Below are 27436 nucleotides of genomic sequence, written 5' to 3' on the forward strand. Positions count from 1 at the left end.
CATGGTCACACAACAACTGCATATTAAGTGAATGGTAGTTTTTGCGGTTATGGTATGCGGTGCCTGCAAAGCCGCATGGGTGCAGTCAATGGCGCCCTGCCCCATGGGGAAGCCCGCTATCCTGGCAAAGCCACATATGCGTTCATCCTGCTTCTCTCTGTTCAGAGAGAAGGCAATGAAATCCCTTCTCCTGCTGTAGAGTGCCTCTGTGACCTCCCGGATGCAGCGATGGACGGCAAATTGGGACATGTTAGCTATGTCGCTTGCTGCAGGCTGGAAGGATCCGCTGACGAAGAAATTGAGGGCCACGCTAACCTTGAGAGTCACTGGGAGAGCCGTGCTTGCCTTGCTCTGAGGCTGCAGATCTGGTTGCAGGAGGTGGCAGAGTTCTGTGACCACCTCCTTGGTGAAGCAAAGCCTCCTAATACACTGCTCCTGGGTTACGTGGAGGTAGGAGAAGTGCTCTCGGAAGACCCTAGGTGGGTCAGGCCTCCTGTTGAGAGCCCTCCTGGCCCTTCTCCTCCTCCCCCTGCGAGCATCTTCTCCTCTTCTTCCTCCGCTCCCTATCACCAAGATACTCAAGCATGAGGGGGGCTGCAAGTCGAGCCCCCATGACTGTGAGCAAGTGTTGTGAGCAGAAGCCTTTGAATGAGAATGAAGGTTCTCCACTTGCACTAACACTCCCTGTCACCTCAGAAACTTGAAACAAGTTTAGAAAGCTGCAAGAGGTGCAGAAAGTTACACAGAGCCTGTCAAACTGAGAAACCATGTCAGCTGCAAGTTGTTGATGATCCTTTTAAATGGCGCTGCTGGGGGCTTCTTCCTGCTGCTGAACTCTTGGCCAGCAGGCAGAAGCGAGGCAGCTGCCATTTTTTCTTCAAAACTGGCCTTAATGGTCGGTGCTAAACCCCCAAATTTCTAGGCCACAATTTCTTATTGGTATCTTTGATTAATATTGGAATAGTTCATGCACGTTATATTTATTTGTGCTGAAGACAGAGTGCAAATTTAACATGTTCACAAATTCCTGTGTTTGCTGGTCACTTTTTAGGACTGGAACAAAATACTTTCAGCAAAATTAACATTTAAACATACTGCACTGCAAAAGTACATTATCAGTATAAGATCAGCTCTAGATATCTTTTAAGATCTCATCTATGTAGCACTGAAATCATCTTTGTGGCAACATAGTAATAAATTTTTGAATATTTTGTTCTGCTCTTCAAGGAATACTATCGATTAGATAAAACGTTTTGCATTTCAGGTACCCAGTGTCAGCAGTGAATCAAGAATAGATCTAAATTTACCGCTCCTGCACTCAAAGCAGAAGGCCGTGCATGAAGGAATCATCGAATCATACAATAGTACAGCATAGAAGGAGGCCTTCCGGCCCACCGAGTCTACACAGGCTCTTTCGAAGAGCAATTCAATTAGTCCCACTCCCCTACTCTTTCCCCATATCCCTACATTTTTTTCTCCTTCAAGTATTTATCCAATTCCCTTTTGAAGGCTCTGCTTTGCCCAGCTTCTGCTCCATGCTGTAGAGAATGCCTAGCTGTCTCCTCCTATGAACACCCTTCCACCTGATTACTTCATCAGAGAGCCGTATTCTATCAAACCCCACTTAGTTCACAACAGCAAACATAATGTTATATATAATTAGAATTTTAAAGGAATAGAGATATAAAACCACAATTTTATAATTGACAGCAGGCCAGACATTAGCTTCCTTCGCAACACAGACATTTGCACTTGAAGTGTTTTCCCAGCTTCCATGCATGATCAATCACGATGTGTTCCCACTTTGTGGAAGAAAAATCTATGGTCCTTCTGGCACACTCCTGCTATAGCACTGAGTTCTTGCTCCGCCTCGTTGTGAGCAGAACCTCTGACTGCCCAAACAAGGTCAGTGGTGCGGGAGGAGGCAGGGCCAGAGGCAGGGACTCCCAACACCAGAAGTTCCCGCATCTCCAACCTGGGAGAAAATCAGGGCAAGATCAGTGCTGGTACAGCCAGTGAGAGCAGGCGTGGCGGCCTGCCGATTGACGCAGGTGGGGACCACTTTGGGGTACAGACCAGTGATATGGGCTAGACCCCAAAATACCAAGATTTTTTCCTGGAAATTATTCACCCCATTTCCAGAACCAGCAGCACTGGCCAATTTTCCAGCCTAGATGTACCAGGAGTGGTGTGGGCACCTACCATTCATATGTAAATGAAGGGATTTCCCTCTGAACCAATGAGTTTTGTCAGGGTTAGCGGCCCTTAGGGATGGTCCCCACCTCTCCCTCCCTCAGCCTTTCTCATGTATGACTTATAGCTATGAAAGATCCTGTTTGTTAACAAATCAGATTGTTCACTACAGTAAAAAAAGAACATGTGGAAGGAACAGTTTACTAAAGATGAAATTAATTAATTAATGGTCTAAGAGGTCTATTCTGGTGGGTATTTACTTACCACCTGGCTACTCCACTGCCATCTTGGGCCCTAAACCAGCTGTGAGCAATGCTATGGGAGATCTACTAGTTTCAAGCTATAGGTTTCAAATCTTAATTTTCTATTAAAATTGATACTTTTATCCAATTGTCCATATTATTCCAAGTTTAAACAAAGATTCTTTTCCCTACATATCTTTACAATTAAATGAGGCCACAAAGCTGCAGGCACCTGTAGGGTGTCTCCAGGCAGCTCACAGGCAAAGACGATCTGAATTCCTGTTCGTTGTGTCACCGGGATTTATATAGCACCTTTGGGGATTCAGTTTAGGCTGCAAAAAGATCATTTAATAAGGGAGCAATAAGGTCACTACCACTATCATGTGCACACCCATACTGTGCTATGACATGTGTTTACTGACACCGCCACACTTAGCAATGCATGTCATCGAAGACTTAGCTTTGCTGCCTCTATTTCACAAGGTGAGCTGTCACACAGCTGTGCCATCTGTTGCACTTTAACCTGCAGGCATTTGTACCACAGGGATGGCTCATTCCATGGGCATGCATTACATTTTTATGCCACTGGATCCTTCCAAGCCACTGCTATGTCAATTTAGTCAACTGACTGTCCACATAGGCATTAAGTGTGGAAAGGAGGGATCAGCTGGACAGGAACGTAGAAATGATGGTGTACATGTAAACATTGCTGAACATCTAGAACAGGGGTATCAAACGCATTTTCTAAGGTGGGCCTGATCCGATATCCTAGCACTTGGTGTGGGCCACATTCAGCAAAAGTTATTTGGATACACTGAGGATAGAAATTGGCATGCGCTTTGAAGGATTCGAAAATTTCATACATCTCCCCCCCCACCCCCGAAGATTTATTTGGTTTTTAAAAGAAACCCTGGTCAGACTGAGTTTTAAAATCCAGGGCACAAAAAAATGGCTGCGGTCAGACCTCGTGACCGAAAGCCTGTCAGTTTCAATTCAGACCCTGGCAAGCTAACAGCTTGTGCATTTCAATGTCTGCAGCAAGGAGATCACAAAACCAGGCAAGACTTTTGCATATGCATTGGGGACAAACCCAATTACAATCAGACCTATGCATAAAGGCCATCAAGGTGTTTGCTCAAACAATCAAAATAATCAGCGGGGCCATCAAGACTGGGCTGGCCCCCATCAAATAACCTGTTGGACAAAGGAGAGCAGTTGCAGAACCGGCAGGAATCGATTACCGGCCATCCAAGTCGATGGGCCAAGATCGATACCTTTTGTTTTATTCCAGCCCGCTCAAATCAGATAAAAGAATGAGCTGATTGAGCGTAGAGATAAGGGCTACCGAGGGGGGTATAACTAGCCTCTCGAGAAGCCATTCGCTCTCTCGCCTCGCCTCCTGCGCCCTGCCTCGCCATCAACCAAGGAAGAAAACCATCGAAGGAGAGCCCGTCCAGAGAGGTAGGATACCCTATCAGAGACCTTTTAATTACTGGGGTATCTCTACCTGGACGGTGAAGTCTGTGCAACAGCGGGACCACGTGACATCGGCAGGCAAAGGGGCAAGGCTTTTCTTTCAACATCTCAGACCGGTGAGCATTATACTTCTGACCCATCGCAAGATAATCTAGCTAGGTGTAGAGGGTGGGAGTTAAGGGGATTGCTGAATTGTCATTTTAGCCATTTTCCCTCGATGTGCCATTTCTCCTCCCCTGTTAAGTGTAAGTGTACTGCATTCATATCATCCTTTTGTATAGTATTGTTATCTTACTTTCTCTGTTAATAAATTTTGGTTTTCTTTGTACCAAACTGCTGGTCTGCTCGTTTGTCTATATCGCTATCTGCCAATAAGTCCGGGGATCAGAACTAAGGGGTGAGCGATCCGAACCGCTCAGAGATAAGGCAGCCGGAGACATAACCGACTGGCCAAAGCAAGTAGCAAAACCCCCTACAGCTTCGCCCGGTTTTTTGGGCGAAGCTGTAGGGGGTTTTGTTACTTGCGCAATATATATCGATTTCAGGGCGTGAAGTCCAGGGCCTAAATATGCAAAGTGTCCTGTGCCTGTTTCAGAACCTTTCTGCAAAATGTGTGACAATCTAGGTGGAGCATGTGCCATGCAAGCTCTGACCAGTTTTTCCGGTTCTACAATTGCCTAAACAGTGATCTTTAAATGGAAAGCTGGAGGCCGCTAAAGAAATGGTTGGGAAAGTATTTTTTACTTCCCCATCTGTAGAGCGTGGTGGAGAATGCAGAGCAAAAAGCCAAACAGCTTAACTGTCTAACAGAAGAAAGATTGTCATTTCCTATGCTGCAGCTTTGTTGTGATATTTAGATCATTTCATTTTACTCTTACTTATTGTGAACAAAAGCTCCATTTATTCAGATATATTTCCAGAGTCGTATCATGTTTGGATAAAAATGCTCTGATGTACTTATATAATTTCAAGCTACAAACCGTCATGGACAATAAATTTAATGTTTATTATATCTATTACCCACTGTGAAATACTAATGCTAATAACAATTTAAATGATCAGTAATAAAAAATCAAGCCTGAATGTCTGGAGTTACGTTGTAAATTATGATCTCACATATATATGAGAGTAAAAGAGAGTGCGTGGCAGAGAGAAAGTGAGGCCGTCAAGCAATAAATTATACTCAGTATAATTATTCATACTGGTGAAATTCCTCAATCAACAGGTAACTTTGTTTTCAACCCATGTTTAGAAATAAACTAGTGTCATTGTTGACATTATTGTTTGGGTGGCACAGTGAAGGTTTTTTTCCCTTCAGTATTCTCCCTTATTGCTTGGAAGTTTTGACTCTTCCCGCAGTGCCACCCCAAGGCCACAGTCGAAAAGCCCTGACCGTTTTCAAGCTCGGGCTTTATCTGAACTTTACCGGTGAGCTGCTGGCCCCAAACAGCCACTTTGTTGCAGATTGCCGCTTTCAGATGGCGGGAGTTTGGCTGACTTCTACATGGAGCTGGCCAGCAGGTAGGACCTGTTGGGGGATGGTGGGGGGGGGGGATCTTGGGAGGACACAAGAACGGGCTGGCAGTGGGCTTCAAGATTTTTGTGTGGGCAGGAGGAGCATGAATGCTCTTCCTGGCCCCGCAAAAATCTTTTCAAACAGCCCCAAAAACTTGCCTTTCCTGAGAGGGCTCTGTTTAGGGTTCCTTTAGGGACTCGTATGCATGGTGCATGTTCCCCCCATTTGTACATTGCAATCGGGGTCCTACAACTGGATTAGGACTTTGCATGCAAAGAAAGCCTCCTGCCTGTTTTGGATGGGAGTAATGCTCACCCATTTAAAGGTTTGGCTAAAAATGGAGTCAGTTAGGCAAATGGGTGTCCAAGGTCTCCACCAGATCTTCTGCAGCCGATTCCCCATTTTTCATGGCGAGAAATGGGCGGCTGGCAGTTGAACATTCCTCCAGTCTTAGATAGCAATCAGGAGTGGGAATCCTGGCTGGTCTTTTCTCCCTCCCTATCCCAGGGTACTAAGGTTAATTATTATATCTCCACTACCAACCCCAACTGTAATAACATTGTTACGTCCATGTATAATAGGACACAGACTGCGGAGAACAGTACAACAGGTGTTTACTCAACGTGGCTCACACTGCAAATGATCCGCACAGATTACTACTCAGCGTTATATACAGGTGTGGTCACTGCCGGTACTACAGTATACATGAGCTGTAAAAAGTAGTTCCCCCCCTTAAAGGTATATACATTACAATTCCTCCCCTTTTAGATTAACAGTACCATAACACTCATTTAACAATTAAATATCAAACTAATTACAATTAACACTTTCAACATGCAACATTAGCTGAAAATAGTCTATTTATATATTCAGTCTTTGGGGAGGCTTCCTGATCCTTTCTGGATAGCGCCTTTCCCGAGTGTCTTGCTCTTGGTGCGGAGGCGATTCTGGCCCCATCGTCGGTTGGTTCATCAGCTTCCGATGCTACTGTTTCTGGGGTAGATGCGACCTGTACGTCGGGTTCATCACCAGGTACGTATGGGCGAGGCATGGGGTTGACTTGTTCCTGTGACTCTAGGATCTGGTCAGCATGGCGTCTCACGATGCTCTCCACAACGTCCACTGTGTACATTAGTGGGCCCTGCCGTGTGCATATCGTTCCTGGCTGCCATTTTTCTGTTCGGTAGTCGCGGGCCAAGACTGGTTGCCCTACATTGAAGCTCCTTGTTGGCTTCTCATGGATGTGCTGGAATTGCTTACTCTCAACATCTCTTCGTACGTTTGGTCTGAGCAAATCCAGGCGAGATCTTAACCTTTGGGTAAAGAACATCATGGCTGGGGCCTGGTTGGTGACTGCATGTGTCGCATTCCGGTAGGCGAACAGGAAATTGTCCACCTTGTGCTGCAGCGGAATGTTGTCATTGTACATAGCCTTTATTGCCTTCTTAAAGGTTTGTGCGAACCTCTCAGCCAATCCATTTGTGGCTGGATAATACGGGGCGGATGTGTAATGCCTTACCCCATTCTTTTTCAAGAACCTCCGGAACTCTTCGGACACAAACTGTGGTCCGTTGTCGGAGCAAATCTGTTCTGGCAAGCCATTCCTGGCAAAAATGGTCCGTAGGACTGCAATAGTTTTCTCCGTGGTGGTGGAGGACATTTTGATGACTTCAGGCCATTTCGAGTGCGCATCCACGGCTATTAAAAACATTGAGTCCATGAATGGACCAGCAAAATCAATATGCACCCGTTGCCATGGAGATGAGGGCCACTCCCATGGGTGTAGAGGGGCCTGTGGTGGTGCATTTTGGACTTTCTGGCATCCTGAGCAGCTCTTGGTCAGGTCCTCGATTTGTTTATTGATTCCCGGCCACCACACATAAGCCCTGGCTAGGCTTTTCATTTTTACCCCTCCCAGATGACCCTCATGAAGCTCATTGAGCACTCTGGCCTAGAAATTCAGTATAGCCACTTTTGGGGCGGTAAAGTCGGGTGGCCGCTAAAGTTTGCGCCCGCCGGAAAGTGGAGGCCACTTCGCCGAAATTCAGTAGCTTTGGCCAAGGAGTTCGCTCGAGCGCTAAAACTGGCGTTGCACGGATATCTTTAGGCGCTAAGCCGGCGGTGCAGACTGATACCGCCGAGGCCGGGCGCAGCGCAGGTGCGGTCATGTTTTGATTGACAGCAGACACCCTGGCGCCGGCCAGCTCTTAAAGGGGGAAGGGTCGACTTGGTCTGCTGCCACGCCCTGGATACTGCAGCCCTCCAGCTAGGCCTAAACACTGCTGCTGGAGAGAAATAGCGCCAGGAAGGATGCAGAGGGCCCGTGAGCGAGCGCAGCGCTTCTCTGCCCATGATTTAAAGGTGCTGGTTAGGGCTTTGGAGAAGAGAAGCCATATCTTGTTCCCGGACAGTGGCAAGAAGCCTCCCAAGAGGGTGTACAGGAGAGCCTGGAGGGAAATCGCCCAGAGGGTCACAGCCAACAGCGATGTCCCCAGGACTGGTGTCCAATGCCGGAAAAAGTTTAACGACCTCACTCGGATTGTCAGGGTGAGTACCCTTTCCAGTGTCCTCCTCATCCTTGCATGTGCACCTCACATTATGGGCAAAGGGACCTCAAAGGCCTAATGGCCAGCCCTCATCCAGCAGCTATGGCACTGGCATGAACATCAATTGCACTTTCTGCACTTTACACACTGGCCAAGCTATTCGACCATGGGAGGCAGTGCACACAACAACAGGGCACCACACTGTACTTAGAGGCCGTCCTTTCTCTTGCAGGCCAAGCTGGCCCAGAATCTGAAGAGCCGGACTGTCACCGGGGGAGGCCGTGCCCAGTTCCAGCAGCTCAGTGACCTGGAGGAGCGCGTGGGTCGAGTCATGGGTGCCCGGGTGATTGGCCCCGTTGCAATTGGAGATGCCGACCCTGTGCTGGGCCCCAATGGTAAGGACATGACCATTTGGACCGCTCTCGTTCCCCTTGCGCTTCAGATCTACATCCTTTGCCACTGTCCGACCAATGCGCAGAATGCCACCACTCATGCCTCCCTCGCTGACGCCCTGTCCTCACTCTAAAGCTACTCTTGTGCCTTCCTGCTTTCAGCTGGTGAGGAGGAGGTCCCTGAAGCTGCGAGTGTCAGTCCCTCGGAAGAGGAGGACGAGGAGGAGCAAGAGGAAGGCGGCACATCGGGGGAACCCTCATCCGCGCCAGGGGATGGCAATGGAGGGGACACGTGTTCCCTGGAGGAGAGCCAGGGGGAAGTGTTGCAGGGGAGTGTAGCTCCTGTGCCCAGTGGCGTCCAGCCAAGCGGGAAGGGTCAGCCAGCTCAGCTGCCTTCTCCCCAGAGGGGGGAAGTGTTGCAGGGGAGTGTAGCTCCTGTGCCCAGTGGCGTCCAGCCAAGCGGGAAGGGTCGGCCAGCTCGGCTGCCTTCTCCCCAGAGGGGGGAAGTGTTGCAGGGGAGTGTAGCTCCTGTGCCCAGTGGCGTCCAGCCACGCGGGAAGGGTCGGGCAGCTCGGCGGCCTTCTCCCCAGAGGGGGGAAGTGTTGCAGGGGAGTGTAGTTGCTGGGCCCAGTGGCGTGCAGCCACGCGGGAAGGGTCGGCCAGCTCGGCGGCCTTCTCCCCAGAGGGAGAGTCCGGCCTCCAGTCCGGAGATGGTCCTCGCCCAGGAGGTGCGCCTCCTTGATCAAATGTCCGCGGACTCGGATCGTCGGCACACCGAGTTCATGGGGGTTGTGGCACGGTTGCCTGAGGCCATTGAGTCCCTGGCTCATAGTGTGTCCGATTTCGGGACCTCACAGGCCAGGGGTTTCGAACAACTCGCGGCAGCACAGGCCAGGGGTCTCGAACAATTCGGGGTATCACAGGACGCGAGTCGGGCACAATTCGGGGCATCACAGGACGCGAGTCGGGCCGAATTCGGGGCATCACAGGACGCGAGTCGGGCCGAATTCGGGGCATCACAGGACGCGAGTCGGGCCGAATTCAGGGCAGCACAGGACGCGAGTCAGGACGACTTCAGGGCAGCACAGGCAGCGAGTGGACAGTTGATCAGTGGTGCCGTGCAGTCACTGGCTGGTCTGATGCGGGCACAGACCAGGGCAGTACGGGCACTCACTGCTGCCACACTCGCTGTGTCACGCATGCATCGCCAGGGCACCCGCCGCGCTGCTGCAGCACAGCGGTCTGGCCTTCACCAGATTGCTGCGCTTGCTGCAGTGCCAGCCCGGCCGAGTGCCAGTGTCTCTGGCGACCAGCGAGTGCCTGCCATCAGCCAGCTTGCCCCCATTGCTGCAGCCGCCACTGCCACTCCCCCAGCAAAGCTGCGACGAGCTGCTGGAGAGACTGATGCTGCCCAGCCACAGCTGCAGCAGTCAGCAGCCGGCCCCTCGAGGGCCAGAGCTCGTCTAGGCCGACCCCCAAGGGCATCTGCCGTCACGCAATGTGCCCCTCAGGAGCCTTCCCCCAGCCTTGCAACACCCACAGGGCCCAGGTTGAGGCGGAGCAGCAGGTCGTCCAGGGGCCGGAAAAGGCTGGACAAGGACTCGCCCTCTCGGCACACAAAGTAGAGTGTGTTGGCAAATGTTTTTTTATATGGGGGTGGTTGTGCTGTCTATGGGGGGGGTTCTTTTGGTAAGGCCGAGGATGAAGGCAAATGTTTTTTTATATGGGGGTGCTTGTGCTGTCTATGGGGGGGGTTCTTTTGGTAAGGCCGAGGATGAAGGCCATTTGGATGGACAAGTTTTGTTATTCCTCCCCAGGTTGTGGGAGTGAGATATGTTTTTGACTGTTTTTTGGGGGTGTTGTGTGTTTTTGGGTTTCATGTGGGAAGGGCCCTGAGTTTGTTCAATAAAGCTTTTTCTTTATTCAGCTTGTCCATGTGTGATGTTTCAAGTGGTTGTTGCGTTAACCGGCTGAGGGCTTGCTGAGCAGCTGCATTCATGTGCCCTCATTGCCACAAGCCATTCCCTGACAGGGGGCCTAGAAGTGTCGTTCAATAAGCCGCTGACGGACGGCCCTTGGACCTTGTGGCTCCCTCCTGGGCTGGTACTCCTCCTCCTCCTCCTCCTCCTCCTCATGGTCCTCCTGCTCGTCCTCCTGAGGTGGTGGTCCAATGTGAGGTGGCAGTGCCTGAGTCCTGCGGATAGCCAGGTTGTGCAGCATGCAGCAAACGACGACGAACTGGGAGACTCTATCGGGCGAATACTGCAGAGATCCGCCGGAGCGATCCAGGCAGCGGAACCGTTGCTTGAGGACGCCAATCGTTTGCTCTATGATGTTCCTTGTGGCTTGATGGCTTTCGTTGTATGCCTCCTCAGCAGGGGTCCTGGGCGCGCGGAGCGGGGTCATGAGCCATGTACACAAAGGATAGCCTTTGTCCTCGATAAGCCATCCTCTTGGGGGAGGCTGTGCCTGGAACATGTCAGCCACACAGTAGTCTGGCGCAGGATAAATGCATCGTGGCTGCTGCCTGGAAAGCGGGCATTGACAGCTAGGATGCGCTGCCTGTGGTCACACACCAGCTGTACATTGAGGGAATGGTAGCCCTTCCGGTTGCGGTAATCCTCGGCATTGTCGATAGGTGCCCGCAAAGCCACATGTGTGCAGTCAATGGCGCCCTGCACCATGGGGAAGCCCGCTGTTCTCGCAAATCCGACTGCACGCTGCTCCTGCCTCTCTAGGGTCATGGGGAAGGAGATGAATTGGTGTCTCCTTGTGAAAAGGGCATCGGTGACCTGCCGGATGCAGCGATGCACGGCGAACTGGGATATGTTCGCTATGTCCCCAGCAGCGGCTTGGAAGGAGCCGCTTGCATAAAAGTTCAGAGCCACCGTGACCTTCACTTCCACCGACAGAGACGTTCTGCTCATCAGCTGTGGACGCAGATCTCTGTGAAGCAGCTGGCAGATCTCTGCAACCACCTCCCTTCTGAAGCGCAGCCTCTTAACACACTGCGCGGCAGTCATGGTGAGATAGGACACCTGCTGGCGGTATTCCCTGAGTGGGTAAGGCCTACGTTGCCGACGCCTGATGGCCCCTCTGCGTCTAGGCATGGCTGCCCCTCTCACACGGCGTCTGCGAGCCCTTCGCACATAATGCTGGAACTGAGGGTTGGAACCCCATGCAGCCCCCATAATATACTTGCAAACAGTGAAATCACAATGAGTCAAATTTCCAAGCTCTGGCCAGAAGCCAAAAATACCTCTCCTATGTTGGCCCAAATCAGTAAGGTCTCTTCCTTGGTCTCTGTCCAGAAATCCGTTGCACTAAAGTCATTGCAGCAAAATGGCTGGCCTTTATAGTTCAGTCTAAGTGCCCTTTAATTAGCGCTCCCCGAGGCCCGCAGGGCCTCTGCTGCGTTCCACATCACAGTTCTTAACAGCGCCACGCCCACATTGGGCGGGCGCCACTGAAGTTCCGGTTTGGGGCGCACAAACGGCGTTGCACGACGAAATGACGTCATAAGTTGCGCGCGCAGCTGAGCGCGCGCAAACACTTTGCGCCGGCGCTAAATGTCTACTGAAGTTGGGCATAGGCGCAGATCGTTCTGCGCCCGGCCGCTAAGTGCCTAGCGCTCGAGATCTACTCCTCTTATGGCGCTAACGGCTGGCGAACGCAACTGAATTTCTAGGCCTCTATCCCTTAACTTAGGTGGAATTACCACTCGGGATCCAGACATCAAGGTCCCCCGGCACACTGACAGCTGTTCTCTCCTTGTCGAGAATGCTGACAACAGTGAGTCGCCATGTGCTGGCCATCCCTTCACCGTCAAATCATATACCCGAGACAGTGTCGGGTCATTTCGGGTTTCCTTTTCGATACAAGCGTTAGTTACCGGTAGGTATTCTAGTATAGTCGAATGGAATATTTCAACAAGATCCACTGCTGGTGCTTCCTCCGCAGTAGGCAGTGGCAGGCGTGATAGCCCATCAGCATTTCCATGCTGTTTCGTGCCCTCATATTCAATCTCATAGTGGTGCGCCCCTAGAAAAAGTGACCATCTTTGTAGTCGTTGCGCAGTCATCACCGGTGTTAGATCCGTGTATCTTAATGTTGTGTCCTTCAATAATCAGACAACAGACTGCAGGGAACGATTCAACAGGTGTTTACTGAATGAGGGTTACTCTAGAACTAACTGTACAGATCACTACTCAGGGTTTATATACAGGTGTGGTCACTGCCGGTACTACAGTATACAGGAGCTGTAAAAAGTAGTTCTCCCCTTAAAGGTACATACATTGCAATTCCTCCCCTTTTAGATTAACAGTACCATAACACTCATTTAACAATTAAATATCAACTAATTACAATTAACACTTTTAACATGCAACATTAGCTGAAAATACTCTATTTATAAATTCAGTCTTTGGGGAGGCTTCCTGATCCTTTCTGGATAGCGTCTTTCCCGAGTGTCTTGCTCTTGGTGCGGAGGCGATTCTGGCCCCCTGTCGTCGGTTGGTTCATCAGCTTCCGATGCTACTGTTTCTGGGGTAGATGCGACCTGTACGTCGGGTTCATCACCAGGTACGTATGGGCGAGGCATGGGGTTGACTTGTTCCTGTGACTCGAGGATCTGGTCAGCATGGCATCTCACGATGCTCTCCCCAACGTCCACTGTGTACATTAATGGGCCCTGCCGTGTGCATATCGTTCCTGGCTGCCATTTTTCTGTTCGGTAGTCGCGGGCCAAGACTGGTTGCCCTACATTGAAGCTCCTTGTTGGCTTCTTATGGATGTGCTGGAATTGCTTACTCTCAACATCTCTTCGTGAAGCTCATTGAGCACTCTCTCCCTTAACTTGGGTGGAATTACCACTTGGGATCCACACATCAAGGTCCACTGGCATACTGACAGCTGTTCTCTTCTGGATGAGAATGCTGGCAACAGTGAGTCGCCATGTGCTGGCCATCCCTTCACCGTCAAATCATATACCCGAGACAGTGTCGGGTCATTTCGGGTCTCCTTCTCTATACCAGCGTTAGTTACTGGCAAGCATTCAATTATAGTCGAATGAAATATTTCGACAGGATCCACTGCTGGTGCTTCCTCCGCAGTAGGCAGTGGCAGGCATGATAGCCCATCAGCGTTTCCATGCTGTTTCGTGCCCTTACACTCGATTTCATATTGGTGCGCCCCTAGAAAAAGGGACCATCTTTGTAGCTGTTGCGCAGTCATCACCGGAACGCCCTTCTTTGGATTAAAGATGGAGACAAGTGGTTGGTGGTCAGTCAGCAAGGTGAACTCCTGCCCGTGCAGATAGTGATTGAACTTTTTCACTCCCCACACTAGGCTCAGGGCCTCCCTTTCAATCTGGGCGTAGTTACGCTCGGCTGAGGTTAGTGATCGTGACGCAAAGGCTATTGGCCTCTCTGAGCCGTCCGAGAATCTGTGCGACAGCACCGCTCCAATGCCGTAGGGTGGCGCATCACATGCCAACCGAATTGGTAATGCCGGGTTGTAATGGGCCAATACCTCTTTCGATGTGATTAGTGTTTTGCTCTTCTGGAAAGCTCGTCTACATTCGTCACTCCACTTCCATGGCACCCAAGTTTGCAGTAGGGTGTTCAGTGGGTGTAGTATTGTAGACAAATTTGGCAAGAACTTATGGTAGTAGTTTACCAGCCCGAGGAACGACCTCAGTTGTGACACATTTTCCGGTGCTGGAGCCTTGACTACTGCCTCAATCTTCTCTGGGGACTTATGTAACCCCTCTTTATCGATAACGTGGCCACAATACGAGATCTGTTTTCTAAAAAACTCGCATTTGGAGTGGTTAGCTCGGAGCCTATATTCCTGCAATCTAGTGAGCACCTGCTCCAGGTTGGCAAGATGATCACTGTCATTTTCGCCCGTGACCAGGATGTCGTCCAAATAACACTGGGTTCCTGGGATCCCTTGCAGGACTTGTTCCATTGCCCTCTGCCAAATAGCCGGAGCTGATGCTACCCCGAATAACAGCCGGTTGTATTGGTAGAGACCTTTATGGGTGTTGATTGTGAGGTATTTTTTTGATGCTTCTTCTACCTCCATTTGCAGATATGCCTGGGCCAGATCAATCTTACTGAAGCGTTTCCCTCCAGATAGCGAGGCGAAAATATCTTCAATCCGCGGAAGTGGATATTGTACGGTGTGAAGGACCGGGTTCACTGTTACCTTAAAGTCCCCACAGATGCGAACCTTCCTTGGTTCCCCAGGCGTGCTGCTCAACGACTTTTTCATCACAGGGATGATGGGTGTAGCCCACTCGCTCCAGTCTACCTTGGACAGTACACCTGAACGTTCCAGACTCTCCAGCTCTGCTTCGACGGCTGGGCGGATCGCATAAGGTACCGGTCTGGCCTTAAAAAATTTTGGGCTTGTGTTTTCTTCAATTTTAATCATCGCTGTCATGCCTTTTAGTGTTCCGAGTCCTTGCTGGAACACTTCTTTCGCGTCAGTTAGGATCTTTGACAGTCGCCCAGGTGTGACGTCATCATCCTTTTTGTCAGCCACAGTCAGTGCCTGTATGGAATGTCAATCTAGCTGTATCTTCCGGATCCATTCACGTCCTAGTAGTGGTGGTCCTCCATCTGGCAATACATATAGGTCCATTTTTGGTGTTTCCTTGCCGTTATATATAACGTTCACCCTTATTTTTCCTTTGGGGTAGACTTTTTGCCCCGTGTACATCTTCAAGACAATCTTTGTATCTCTCAAGGGTATATGTGAGAATAGCCGCTTGTAGTCCCTTCGGTTTATGACTGTTAGGACTGATCCTGTGTCCAATTCCATTTTCACTTGGACTCCTGCTATCTTGAGCGTGACCCAGATAGTTTGGTGATCCTCCGTTTTGATCACATTATGTAGTTTCAGACAACCCAGCTCCTTGCTTCCGGAGCCTGTGTCACTCTTCTGTTCGTCTGAACTACTCTCCATCACCTTATGTACCTTCTTGTACTTCTCCTGTGGAGATTTCTTGCTGCTGGTTTTCTTTCCCGACCTGCAGACTCTTGCTATGTGTCCTACTTTTCCACACTGTCTGCACACTTTGTCCTTGAACCAGCAATCATTATGGTCGTGTGTGTTGTTCTGCCGCAGCGATAGCACTTCACTGTTCTGTATGACATTTCATTTGTGCCATATTCTTGCGGTCTCCGTTGTATCTCTGCAGCGCCCCGTGCTGCTGCTTCGTGTGATACTGCAATGCTGAAAGCCTTGTCCAGCGTAAGATCCTTTTCTGATAGAAGCCGTTTCTGGGTCCCTTCACTTTGAAGCCCACACACAAACTTGTCCCTTAAAGTATCTGCTAGTCCCGTTCCAAACTGGCAGTGTTTCGATAGCTTGCGCAGTTCCGTTAAATACTCAGCATTACTTTCATCTTTATGCTGGTTCCTTTTGTGAAACTTAAATCTTTCTGCTATCAGCAGCGGTGTGGGGTTTAAGTGGTCCTGTAGGATTGACACTATGTTTTCAAAATCCTTTTCTACTGGCTTCTCGGGGGTTACTAGGTTTCGTAGTAAGCCATACGTTTTTGCACCCATTGAATTCAACAATACCAGCGCTTTCTTGTCATCTGGCACTTCATTCGCCTTGCAGTATACTTCTATGCGTTTGACATATGTCGTCCAATCTTCGACTTCATTGTCGAACACTGTGATACTGCCACTCTTCGGCATTTTTGGGTGTGGTTAGACTGGCTTAAAATGCCGGTACTACAGTATACAGGAGCTGTAAAAAGTAGTTCTCCCCTTAAAGGTACATGCATTACAACCGGAACGCCCTTCTTCGGATTAAAAATGGAGACAAGAGGCTGGTGATCAGTCAGCAAGGTGAATTTCTGCCCGTGCAGATAGTGATTGAACTTTTTCACTCCCCACACTAGGCTGAGGGCCTCCCTGTCAATCTGGGCATAATTACGCTCGGCTGAGGTTAGTGATCGTGACACAAAGGCGTCCGAGAATTTGTGCGACAGCACCGCTCCAATGCCGTAGGGTGACGCATCACATGCCAACCGAATTGGTAATGCTGGGTTGTAATGGGCCAATAACTCTTTCGATGTGATTAGTGTTTTGCTCTTCTGGAAAGCTCGTCTACATTCGTCACTCCACTTCCATGGCACCCCAGTTTGCAGTAGGGTGTTCAGTGGGTGTAGTATTGTAGACAAATTTGGCAAGAACTTATGGTAGTAGTTTACCAGCCCGAGGAACGACCTCAGTTGTGACACATTTTCCGGTGCTGGAGCCTTGACTACTGCCTCAAACTTCTCTGGGGACTTATGTAACCCCTCTTTATCGATAACGTGGCCACAATACGAGATCTGTTTTCTAAAAAACTCGCATTTGGGGCGGTTTGCTCGGAGCCCATATTCCTGCAATCTAGTGAGCACCTGCTCCAGGTTGGCAAGGTGTTCACTGTCATTTTCGCCCGTGACCAGGATGTCGTCCAAATAACACTGGGTCCATGGGATCCCTTGCAGGCCTTGTTCCATTGCCCTCTGCCAAATAGCCGGAGCTGGTGCTACCCCGAATACCAGCCGGTTTTATTGGTAGAGACCTTTATGGGTGTTGATTGTGAGGTATTTTTTTGATGCTTCTTCTACCTCCGTTTGCAGATACGCCTGGGCCAGATCAATCTTAGTGAAGCGTTTCCCTCCAGATAGCAAGGTGAAAATATCTTCAATCCGCGGAAGTGGATATTGTACGGTGTGAAGGACCGGGTTCACTGTTACCTTAAAGTCCCCACAGATGCGAACCTTCCTTGGTTCCCCAGGCGTGCTGCTCAACGACTTTTTCATCACAGGGATGATGGGTGTAGCCCACTCGCTCCAGTCTACCTTGGACAGTACACCTGAACGTTCCAGACTCTCCAGCCCTGCTTCGACGGCTGGGCGGATCGCATAAGGTACCGGTCTGGCCTTAAAACATTTTGGGCTTGCGTTTTCTTCAATTTTAATCGTCGCTGTCATGCCTTTTAGTGTTCCGAGTCCTTGCTGGAACACTTCTTTCACGTCAGTTAGGATCTTTGACAGTCGCCCAGGTGTGACGTCGTCATCCTTTTTGTCAGCCACAGTCAGTGCCTGTATGGAATACCAATCCAATTGTATTTTCCGGATCCATTCACGTCCCAGTAATGGTGGTCCTCCATCTTGCAATACATACAGGTCTAGTTTTGGTGTTTCCTTACCGTTATATATAACGGTCACCCTTATTTTTCCTTTGGGGTAGACTTTTTTGCCCCGTGTACGTCTTCAAAATAATTTTTGTGTCTCTCAAGGGTATGTGTGAGAATAGCCGCTCGTAGTCCCGTCGGTTTATGACTGTTAGGGCTGATCCTGTGTCCAATTCCATCTTTACCTGGACTCCTGCTATCTTGAGAATGACCCAAACGGTTCGGTGATCCTCCGTTGTGATCACATTATGTAGTTTCAGACAACTCAGTTCCCTGCTTTCGGAGTCATTATCACTCTTTTGTTCGTCTGAACTGTTCTCCGTCATCTTATGTACCTTCTGGTACTTTCCTTTGGTAGGTTTCTTATTGCTGGTTTTCTTTCCCAACCTACAGACTCGTGCTATGTGTCCTACTTTTCCACACTGTCTGCACACTTTGTCTTTGAACCAGCAATCATTCTGGTCGTGTGTTGTTCTGCCGCAGCGATAGCACTTCTCTGTTCCATATGACATTTCGTTTGTGCCATATTCTTGCGGTCTCTGTTGTATCTCTGCAGCGCCCCGTGCTGCTGCTTCATATGATACCGCAATGCTGAAAGCCTTTTCTAGCGTAAGGTCCTTTTCAGATAAAAGCCGTTTCTGGGTTCCTTCACTTTGAAGCCCACACACAAACTTGTCCCTTAAGGTATCTGCCAGTCCCGTTCCAAACTGGCAGTGTTTCGATAGTTTGCGCAGTTCTGTTAAATAATCAGCATTGCTTTCACCCTTATGCTGGTTCCGTTTGTGAAACTTGAATATTTCTGCTATCAGCAGCGGTGTGGGGTTTAAATGTTCCTGTAGTATCGTTACTATGTCTTCAAAACTCTTTTCCATTGGCTTCGTTGGGGTTACTAGATTTCGTAATAAACCATACGTCTTTGCACCCATTAAATTTAACAATACCGACGCTTTCCTGTCATCTGACACCTCATTTGCCTTGCAGTACACTTTCATTCGTTCGACATATGTAGTCCAGTCTTCGACTTCATTGTTAAATGCGGTGATACTGCCACTCTTCGGCATTTTGGGTGTGGTTTAAAATGGCGTCTCCCAATGGCTTAAAATGGCGTCTCCCGCGCTTTCCTTCCTCCCCCGCTGCTGCCAACGCCGCTCTCGGCGGTTCTCGTGGCAATGGCGGCGCCTCGCGGGTTTCTGCGCGTCTCTCTCTCCCTCTCTCCGACGCTGCTCGGCCCCTGAACACCGGCTGCGCCCTGTGCGCTCTGCCCTCTCTCTCTGTCCCCCGTCGACACTGCTCGGCCCTTTGCTGTGCCGCTCGGTCGGGCTCTAGCCCGCCGCTGTCCCGGAAGGGTCTGCGCACTACCTGTTGCCAGCCCGTTTCGCTGGACCACCTCGACTGGAAAGCCAAGCCTGGCCACGACAGCCTCCCCCGCAATTCTCGAATCTCTGCTGGATGACTGGGCGGTTGCCCGTGGTCGACGCCCGAGTCTCTGGCCTTAACCTCCAATCCACTGATCTCCAGGAACGAATCCCCGGGAGGTGATGCAGAGTTGCAGGTAGGTTCGAACCTGCCTCGTCGCCAATGTACGTCCGTGTATAATAAGACACAGACTGCGGAGAACGGTACAACAGGTGTTTACTCAACGTGGCTCACACTGCAACTGATCTGTACAGATTACTACTCAGCGTTATATACAGGTGTGGTCACTGCCGGTACTACAGTATACATGAGCTGTAAAAAGTAGTTCCCCCCCCTTAAAGGTATATACATTACAAACATAACTGAGCAGAGACTGGGGATTGAATCTAGACCTATTCCTGGTCTGCAGAATGCTGTGTAATTGCTAACTAAACCATTGGGGGAACTTCTGAATTCCTCCAATGCCCCAGTACCTTGTCAATGCATTAACAACTCCCAGGCCAAAGACTGTCAATCAGTTGTAAAAAGAAGCATTTCTCTTTCCCCATGTGGTCCAGCACTTGAAGCAAATATTTCTGAACCAGATGCCAACCAGACCTTTTTTTAAGTGCTCAAGAAATTACTGTGGATTCATCAATTCAGCCTATTCAATTCAGACTATAAACTCGTAACAAGTATTATCAGCGGGAGGGTTGCATGTGGTCATTCTATTGGCCTGCCTTCCAACCCAATAATGAAGCGCACCATCATGCTGAATATCATCAGCTAAACATTAAATTCCATAGCTATATTTTGCCAGATTGCTAAACAAATTTGCCCTGGGTCATATTCTGATGCCAGTATAGGTGGTCTACGCTTTCCACCCTATGCCAAAAATGCTAGCTATTTTCTATGTAAATGTGCTGTGATTTGTTTCCTGCCCACCACAGATGCTACATCAATAACAGAGACTAGTAGCTCAGTGAAAGCTGTTGCCATCCAATGTTTAAACGACGTGTTCATACAAACTCTCTTTCTGTGTTTGCCAAACCTCTAGCTAAAATCAGTCCAGGGATTAATTCAGAATTTAGTGTCGGTGGTATCTGAGCCCTTTCAAAGAGGAAGGCTAATTGTTTTCGATGCAAATGAATACAGCTGCTAGGAGGATTTTCTTGCCACCCAACAGAAACATTACAACAGAATCTTGGAATAGAGGAGCACAGGGGTGTAAAATAGATGACAACAGTGCGATACCCCTGAATGATGTGCCATCCCTTTGCTACCAACATTCGAGCAGTTCAAATCTGTGTTTAATTTGTTCTGACTGAATTCAAATAGGAGTGCACTTCTAGGCAGTAGAAGTGAGAACAATGAATGCAATTTTTTTTTTAAAAAGCTCCAGGATGAAATCAACATCAGACCAGCACCACAGGAAAATGCAGAATGAAAATGCTTCAATCAGTTGCTCCTATTCACTACCTTTCCCCTCCGGTGAGGTCAGTGGCAGAGGTCACCAGCAGAATGATCCCATGCCGGGATCACATCCAGGAGCAATCTCGGCTCTTCTATGAATATATAAGCAATCTGGTAGCTGATTTTGTGCTGTAAATTCAGTGCTAATGATAGATAGCCAACCATTCTGCCTCCTCCATGCATTATCACTCAGATTCATCACACCATCTCCTACTCTGACTAATTCTTTTTGAGGAGCTCAAAATTGTAAAACAACTTATTTCAATCAGTGTTCCTTTTCTCCTAAAGTCTGAAGGCTTTTAAAACTCAAACTTGGGGTCATGCGACCATTACTTGATTTAAATGATTTTTTCTCATACTCTTTTCAACTGTTGTTGCATCCTCCATTATGGCTTTAGTACTTCATCTAGGTTTGTCAATGATATATTTTTAAAATTATAAACTATTTTTGAGCTATCTGTCCTGCAGACTTCTCCCAAGCTGCTATCAATGTGGCTTCATATCAACTGATAGGGTATTTGCATAGTGGGTTAAGAAAGCACCCCCTCCCATTGACTCCCCTAAGATGGAGCATTGCAGCATCCTGAGGTCTTCCATCTTGTGACCTATCCAAGATCTAGTGAGTCTCTACTATAGTGGTTTAGTAAGTTGCAACGTTAAGACAAGAAATTGATTCAAATCCAGGGCATATAGTGAGAGTCCAATGCTCTGCTTTCCTCTTAGTGCTGAGAAACTTAGGTGAAAGACCAAGACCTATAATGTGGGGCTGCCTGACATGAATCTTGTCATTCATGTGGAAATGACTTATGAAGTAATACTGGGCGGCCTGTTGGTGGCGCTGTCCAGGGAGAGTATAAATACTCGGGCATGGGCCCAGCTTGCTCAGGACATTCTTTAACAGGAACTAGTGAAAGACACAACTAGATCTCCATGTTGAAAAACAGTTGATTAAAGCCTTGTTTAATACTCAGACCAAGTGCCTAGTAGTTTTCTTACGTCACTGCCCTTCTGTAGCTCGGTGCCAAATTTTGTTTTATAACACACCTGTGAGATGTTTCACTATATTAATGGTGCTATATAAATGCAAGTTGTTGTTATTGTTGCATCAATAATGTTGACAAAAATAGGAGAGAAGATTGCTGCTAGAAAACAAAACATCCGAATAACTACCACAAAATGTAAAAGCTAGGCATATCCAAGCCCTAGTGAAAATCATGGCCCATAATTTCCGATGCCTACGTGTGTGTACGAGCTGTGTACACACCTGTAGGGACCTCGCAAGTGCCAGTTTCAGGCATGCGAAGTGCATGCGCTGAAAACTGACACTTCCGATCTGTCAAGAATCCTCTTAGAAATCTTACGCCTGGTAAAAGCAGGTGTAAGGCCTGCTTTTACCAGCATAAGAGTTTAAAAAAGTAAAAAAAATATTTTTTTTTCACTCATTTATAATTCAAAAATACTTTAAAAAAGTTAAGTTTATTTTTAGCCTCATACAAAAATTTAATTATTTTTTCCAAAAAATTAAATTTTTGTTTAATATATTTAATTTAATGTAATTTTAACTCATTTTAAAAACATGATTTAAAAAAGTATATATTTAATGTTTTAGTGTCTTTTTTCAGTGATCCCCATTCATACTTTTGACAGATCTACCTGTCAAAAGTATGAAGGGAGATTCCCTTCTCCCATTGGCTCGCCTGGCCCACGTGATCCCAGGGACGCTTGCGAACTGCCTGCGCCCCTGGGGTACGTGGGCTTCTGCACGCGCGCACCAGGAGAGGCCCAGGAGTGGAAGAGTCCGGACCTCTGGATCCCTCAGGTAAGGGCGTAGATTTTTTCCCGATAGGAGGCATCCGCATGCAGGAAGCCTCCGATCGGAAAATACAGGCCAATAACAATAACCTGGAATTTGTAGCATCATTGATATAATATAATGGCTGAGAATTTCAAAGCTGCTCCCGCTCTGCCACTGTAACTTCACCAGAAGTATGACAGATAAACCGTTTACTTACAAAGGTATGGAGAGACAAGACAATGAGGGACTTGTAGATGAGGACACGCATTTTGATTTCAGCATATTGTGGGATGATGAGCCAATGGAAGTAGGTGAAGATGAGGTGATAGGCTCGTGAGACTTAGTAATAGGATGCATGCAGCAGAGTTTTGGGTAAGTTGCAGATTACAAATGGTAGAATTCAGGAGGCTGGCAGGGAAAGCATTGGAGGAATTGAGGCTGGACATGATGAAGACATTGATAAGTGTTTCAGCAGCAAAATGAGGATGGCAATGTTGTGGAGGTGGCAATAGGCAATTTTTGGAGTTGGCTTTGAAGGTCAGCTCAGAATCAAACTGAGCAAAAAGGGGAATGGAATCAGGAGGTAGGAGTTGAACAGGTGGTTTCAGTCGCAACGTCCCATCTAAGCTGTATGGCTGCATAGCGGTCTGGAGGCCCTGCGCAGGCCGCTCACCGGCTTTACACTGGAAATAACCGTGCAGGCACGCAAAAATTGAATGGGTCGTGCAGCCAGTTAAAGAGCCCGTGCACCAAAAATAGAAAATTCTGGGAACATTGTTCAGTCATGCCAATATTAACTTGAACCAAGTTCTTTCTCAAGCACGACTTGATGTTGGACAAGTGATTGGAGGGGAGTCAAAGTAGTGTTGCAGAGTTACAGTGGCATGTCATTAAAATACATGTCAAAGCTGACCACAATGTCTATGAATGATATTGCTGAGGGGCAAGAAAAGCAGATCAAGGATGTAATCTTGGGGCACCAAACTGACCTAGAAAGGGGTGGCAGCGAGCAAGAGAAGCCATTAGAGGAGATATGCTGTTTTGGACAGGTGGTGTGGAAACTGGAAAAGAGGGATTTTAACAGGAAATGATGGAAGAGGTGACAACATGTTCAAGGACCTTAGAGAGGAAAGGTAGGTTGGAGATAGGATGGTAGCAGAAGGATAGAGGCACAGTTACTTATCCAGGTAGATTAAAATTAGCAAGCTTCAAATGAAATTAAAGATTACAGGAAGAAATGTGGAACAGGCTTCCAGGAAAAGCAGTGAGGTTGCGCTGATTAACACCATCAAAAAGATAAATATCTGGTTGGAAACAGGACTTGAAGCTATAAGGATCAGTTAAAACTAAGATGGTTAAATACTTAATAGGATAGAATAGTCCTCTTCTGCTATAGTTGATGTGATGGGGCAGCCGGCCAGAGTTGAATAGTGGAGATGTGAGGTAAGATGAATATTCTTCTGAGTTATTTAATCACTCTTGTGGATCAGGGAGACTTTATGCAGGGCTTTTCCTCGGGAAATTAAATAGGTTGGGTAATGTCCATGATAGGGTTGATTGCATATGAAATACAGATGGAGCAGACTTGATAACTAAATGACCTATTCTCAGGAAGTGTTTCCTTATATTAAAGCAAACCAAGTTCTGGTGTAGTATTTGGTTCACACTGTGTCTAAATAAGAACATAAGAAATAGGAGCAGGAGTAGGCCATTCGGCCCCTTGAGCCTGCTCTGCCATTCAATATAATCATGGCTGATCTGATCTTGGCCTATGACTCCGCCTCCACAGCTCTGTGGGGTAGAGAATTCCAAAGATTCACGACCCTCTGAGAGAAGAAATTCCTCCTCATCTCCGTTTTAAATGGCCGACCTCTTATCCTGAAACTATGCCCTCTAGTTCTAGATTCCCCCACGAGGGGAAACATCCTCTCTGCATCTACCCGGTCAAGCCCCCTCAGAATCTTCTATGTCTTCTAAACTCCAGTGAGTATAGGCCCAACCTGCTCAACCTTTCTTCATAAGACAACCCCTTCTTCTCAGGAATTAACTTAGTGAACCTTCTCTGAACTGCCTCCAATGCAAGTATATCCTTCCTTAAATAAGGAGACCAAAACTACACAAATAGTCACTGCTGTGTAAAATGATAACTAAAATGAAAAGAAAAGCAAACTTTTACATTGTAGATTCATCTGAAAAATATCATCAATATCAGGTATCAGATTGGATCAGTTGGTAGCACTTGCATATCTTGGCTTGTGAGTTTAAACTCCAACCCAGGTCGTGGAACACATAATTTGGTCTGATATTTCTGTGTAGTATTGAGGAAGTGCAGGTTCTGTGTTTTAGATGAGACATTAATCTACGGTCCTATTTGCCGAGTTAGGTAGATGTAAAAGATCCCATGACACTACTTGAAGAAGACCAGCATCCTGCCAAACATTCATACCTCAACCAAACAGATTAACTGGCCATTTATTTCATTTGCTGTGTACAAATTGGCTGCTGCGTTTGCCTAAATAACTACAGTGACTACAAGTCATAAAGTAATCTATTAGTTGTAAAGCCATTCAGGACATCTGAGAATGTGATAAAGTGCTATATAAATGTAAGTTCTTCTTTCTAACACTTTTAAAAATTGCCATTTATGTTGTGAATTCTAGAAATGCCTTAAATGTTACTTTAAAGTAAATCTGTAGCATTGCTTCAATGGCTTAGATATGCTTTAATGGCTGACCCATACAGACTTGGAACATCTCAGGTTCAATCTCCAGTCTGTGCTGATCTGGTTAACCTCAGCTTAAGTGGCAGTCAGGATGTTAAAACTGGCCTCAATGCTCTTGGGCTAGGGAGGGAAAAAGTCACCCAGGCTCAGGTCTCCTGATCACTACCCACTGACCATTGCTGCATATTTGAGTGAGGACAAGATCAACCTTCTATGATGTCCTTCATAGAGTCTAAATCACACATCAAGGAGAATGGCCTCTTACATTGATACCAGAAGCCTTCAGGAGACGAGGGAAGAAAACTGAGTAAAAAATTATGTCTGTAGGCAATCAACATTATATATTACTGAACTACCTTGGGTTTAATAGAATTACATATTCTTCCGTTGATTTTTGATGTTGATGGACTAATGTAAGGTTCCCTCTAACACGCAAACTTTTCAAATGGCTTACCTTGTACTATCAAATGCATTTGTGATGTCTTGGGATTATGTTGGGTCTGCACTGAACAGGTATATGGACCATCATCAGTGACTTCTACTTTCTGAATCTGAAGACTATATTCCCGTTTACTGCCTGATACGATTGCCACCCGTGGATCCACGGACCATTTGTCGCTCCCCGCAAAGATGATGCTGGACCGGTTCAACCATGCTCCCTTTGAAGCACCATCTTCAAGATAGCACCTATAGACAACAAAAGAAATCAAAACTATTAGTTTTACATAACACAATTTGATTCCATGATTTTTTTTTTGCCTTTCTTTGCGAATTCCATGCTCTTCAACATGAGGCATGTCAGAGCTGGGGAATGGAACACTTCATTGTCAGCATCAAGCATTCTAGACTGATTCCTGGAATGGGGGATTTGTCCCAGGAGGAGAAATTGAGTAGACTAGGCCTATATTCCCCAGAGTTTAGAGGAATGAGAGGTGATCTCATTGAAATGTATACAATTCTTAAGGGGCCTGACAGGGTAGATGCTGAGAGGATGTTTCCCCTGGCTGGGGAGTCTAGAACTAGGGGTCACAGTCGCAGAATAAGGGTCATTTAGGACTGAGATGAGGAGACATTTCTTCACTCAAAGTGTTGTGAATCTTTGGAATTCTCTACCCCAGAAGCTGTGGAGGCTCAGTCATTGAGTATATTGAAGATTGAGATCGATAGATTTTTGGATACTAAGGGAATCAAGGGATATGGGGATAGTGCGGGAAGGTGGAGTTGAGTAGAAGATCAGCCATGATCTTATTGAATGGCGGAGCAGGCTCTAAGTGCCGAATGGCCTACTCCTGCTCCTAATTCCTATGTTCTTATTACCTTGTCAGGCACAGCATGGCTAGATGCAGAGTATTCTTCCTCTACTTTACTCCAACAACAAACATTAACCTTAACATTAGGCCTAACTGCTGCACCAAAGTGATCCATTTCCCACACCAGCCATCCTACCAGTTAGCAGAGGATTTGGCGTAGTTTTGTGCTTTGGAGTCTCGGAAATTACATTGATACTGCTCAAACTCTTTTTAGATGGAAACCTTGCAGCTAGCAGACACTGGAGTCTTTTATCCTGTTAATCTGATCTGGCTTTGAAACTGAGGTGGGGGAGGGGGTGAAATTCAACTTTAGCAGTGGCGCAAAATAGGCAGCCGTGGATCAGCCGCCTTTTATATATCCCAGCCGATGTTCCTAAAGAAAAATCAGAAGTGGTGTATCACAGGCGGCTGATCTGCTACCGCCTATTTTGTGCCCGGCCAAAGTTGAATTTCACCGCCCCCCTCCCCCCTCCCCAGGTGTCAGATGTGAAAGCTCAATGTCTAATCCTCTGGGGGATTGGATTTATTACCTTTACTGACTGTGCTTTTAACAACTGGTGTAAAATCTTGTAAATCTCACTTAACTGAGAGGTAAAAAATGTGTTGGTAATAGGAACAATACATCCCATTGCAATGAGTTTATCTTGTTAATGTACTGAGCATGCTCAGCCAGCACAATTTGTCATGTAAGGTATGCTCTTCTCCAGAGAAACTGACATGAAAGACCAGAAGATTCTCATGATTCACTGGGGCCTTTAGGACATCATTCACAGATTGGCTTCTATACTCCTTTAGTTTGAATGATCATAACGTATTGTTGTACAGAACATAGTAAAAAACCTTCAGTCTATGGCAGTCTATGGCATTGCATAGTGTATCCAACCTTGTCTACATACCACTAAAGCATGAAGTTTTTGCCGAAGTAATTAATATTGTGTTGCTTAAGCGCTTTGAAAAAATATTTAGTTAGGATCGTAATTGTGACTTGTAAGAATAAATGCAATAGAGATGATCAAATGCTATGCAGAATTAGAATATGACTGTTCTTGAGCTCCTGGAAACATGGAAATGTCTTGCTAAGGAAGGGAGTCAGTCAAGGTTTTCAGTCAAGGTTTTCAGTCAAGTTAATTAGGTTTTCAGGAGTTTTGTTTGATTTACTTTTTAGGAGCAAA

At 47.4% G+C, this 27436-nt stretch overlaps 1 protein-coding gene across 1 annotated transcript in view; it reads right to left on the minus strand.

Moving 5' to 3' along the window:
• negr1 (neuronal growth regulator 1) overlaps window positions 1–27436 on the minus strand; it is an 828235-nt gene that overhangs the window by 290973 nt on the left and 509826 nt on the right. The window contains exon 2 of the mRNA XM_085982785.1: window positions 25409–25641. Coding sequence (XP_085838911.1) covers window positions 25409–25641 — 233 coding nt within the window. The remainder of the gene's footprint in view (window positions 1–25408; window positions 25642–27436) is intronic.

This window comes from Somniosus microcephalus, chromosome 3, assembly GCF_052327205.1.
Source record: "Somniosus microcephalus isolate GS21.2 chromosome 3, FLI_Smic_1.0, whole genome shotgun sequence".
In the NCBI taxonomy this organism is placed as follows: Eukaryota; Metazoa; Chordata; class Chondrichthyes; order Squaliformes; family Somniosidae; genus Somniosus; species Somniosus microcephalus.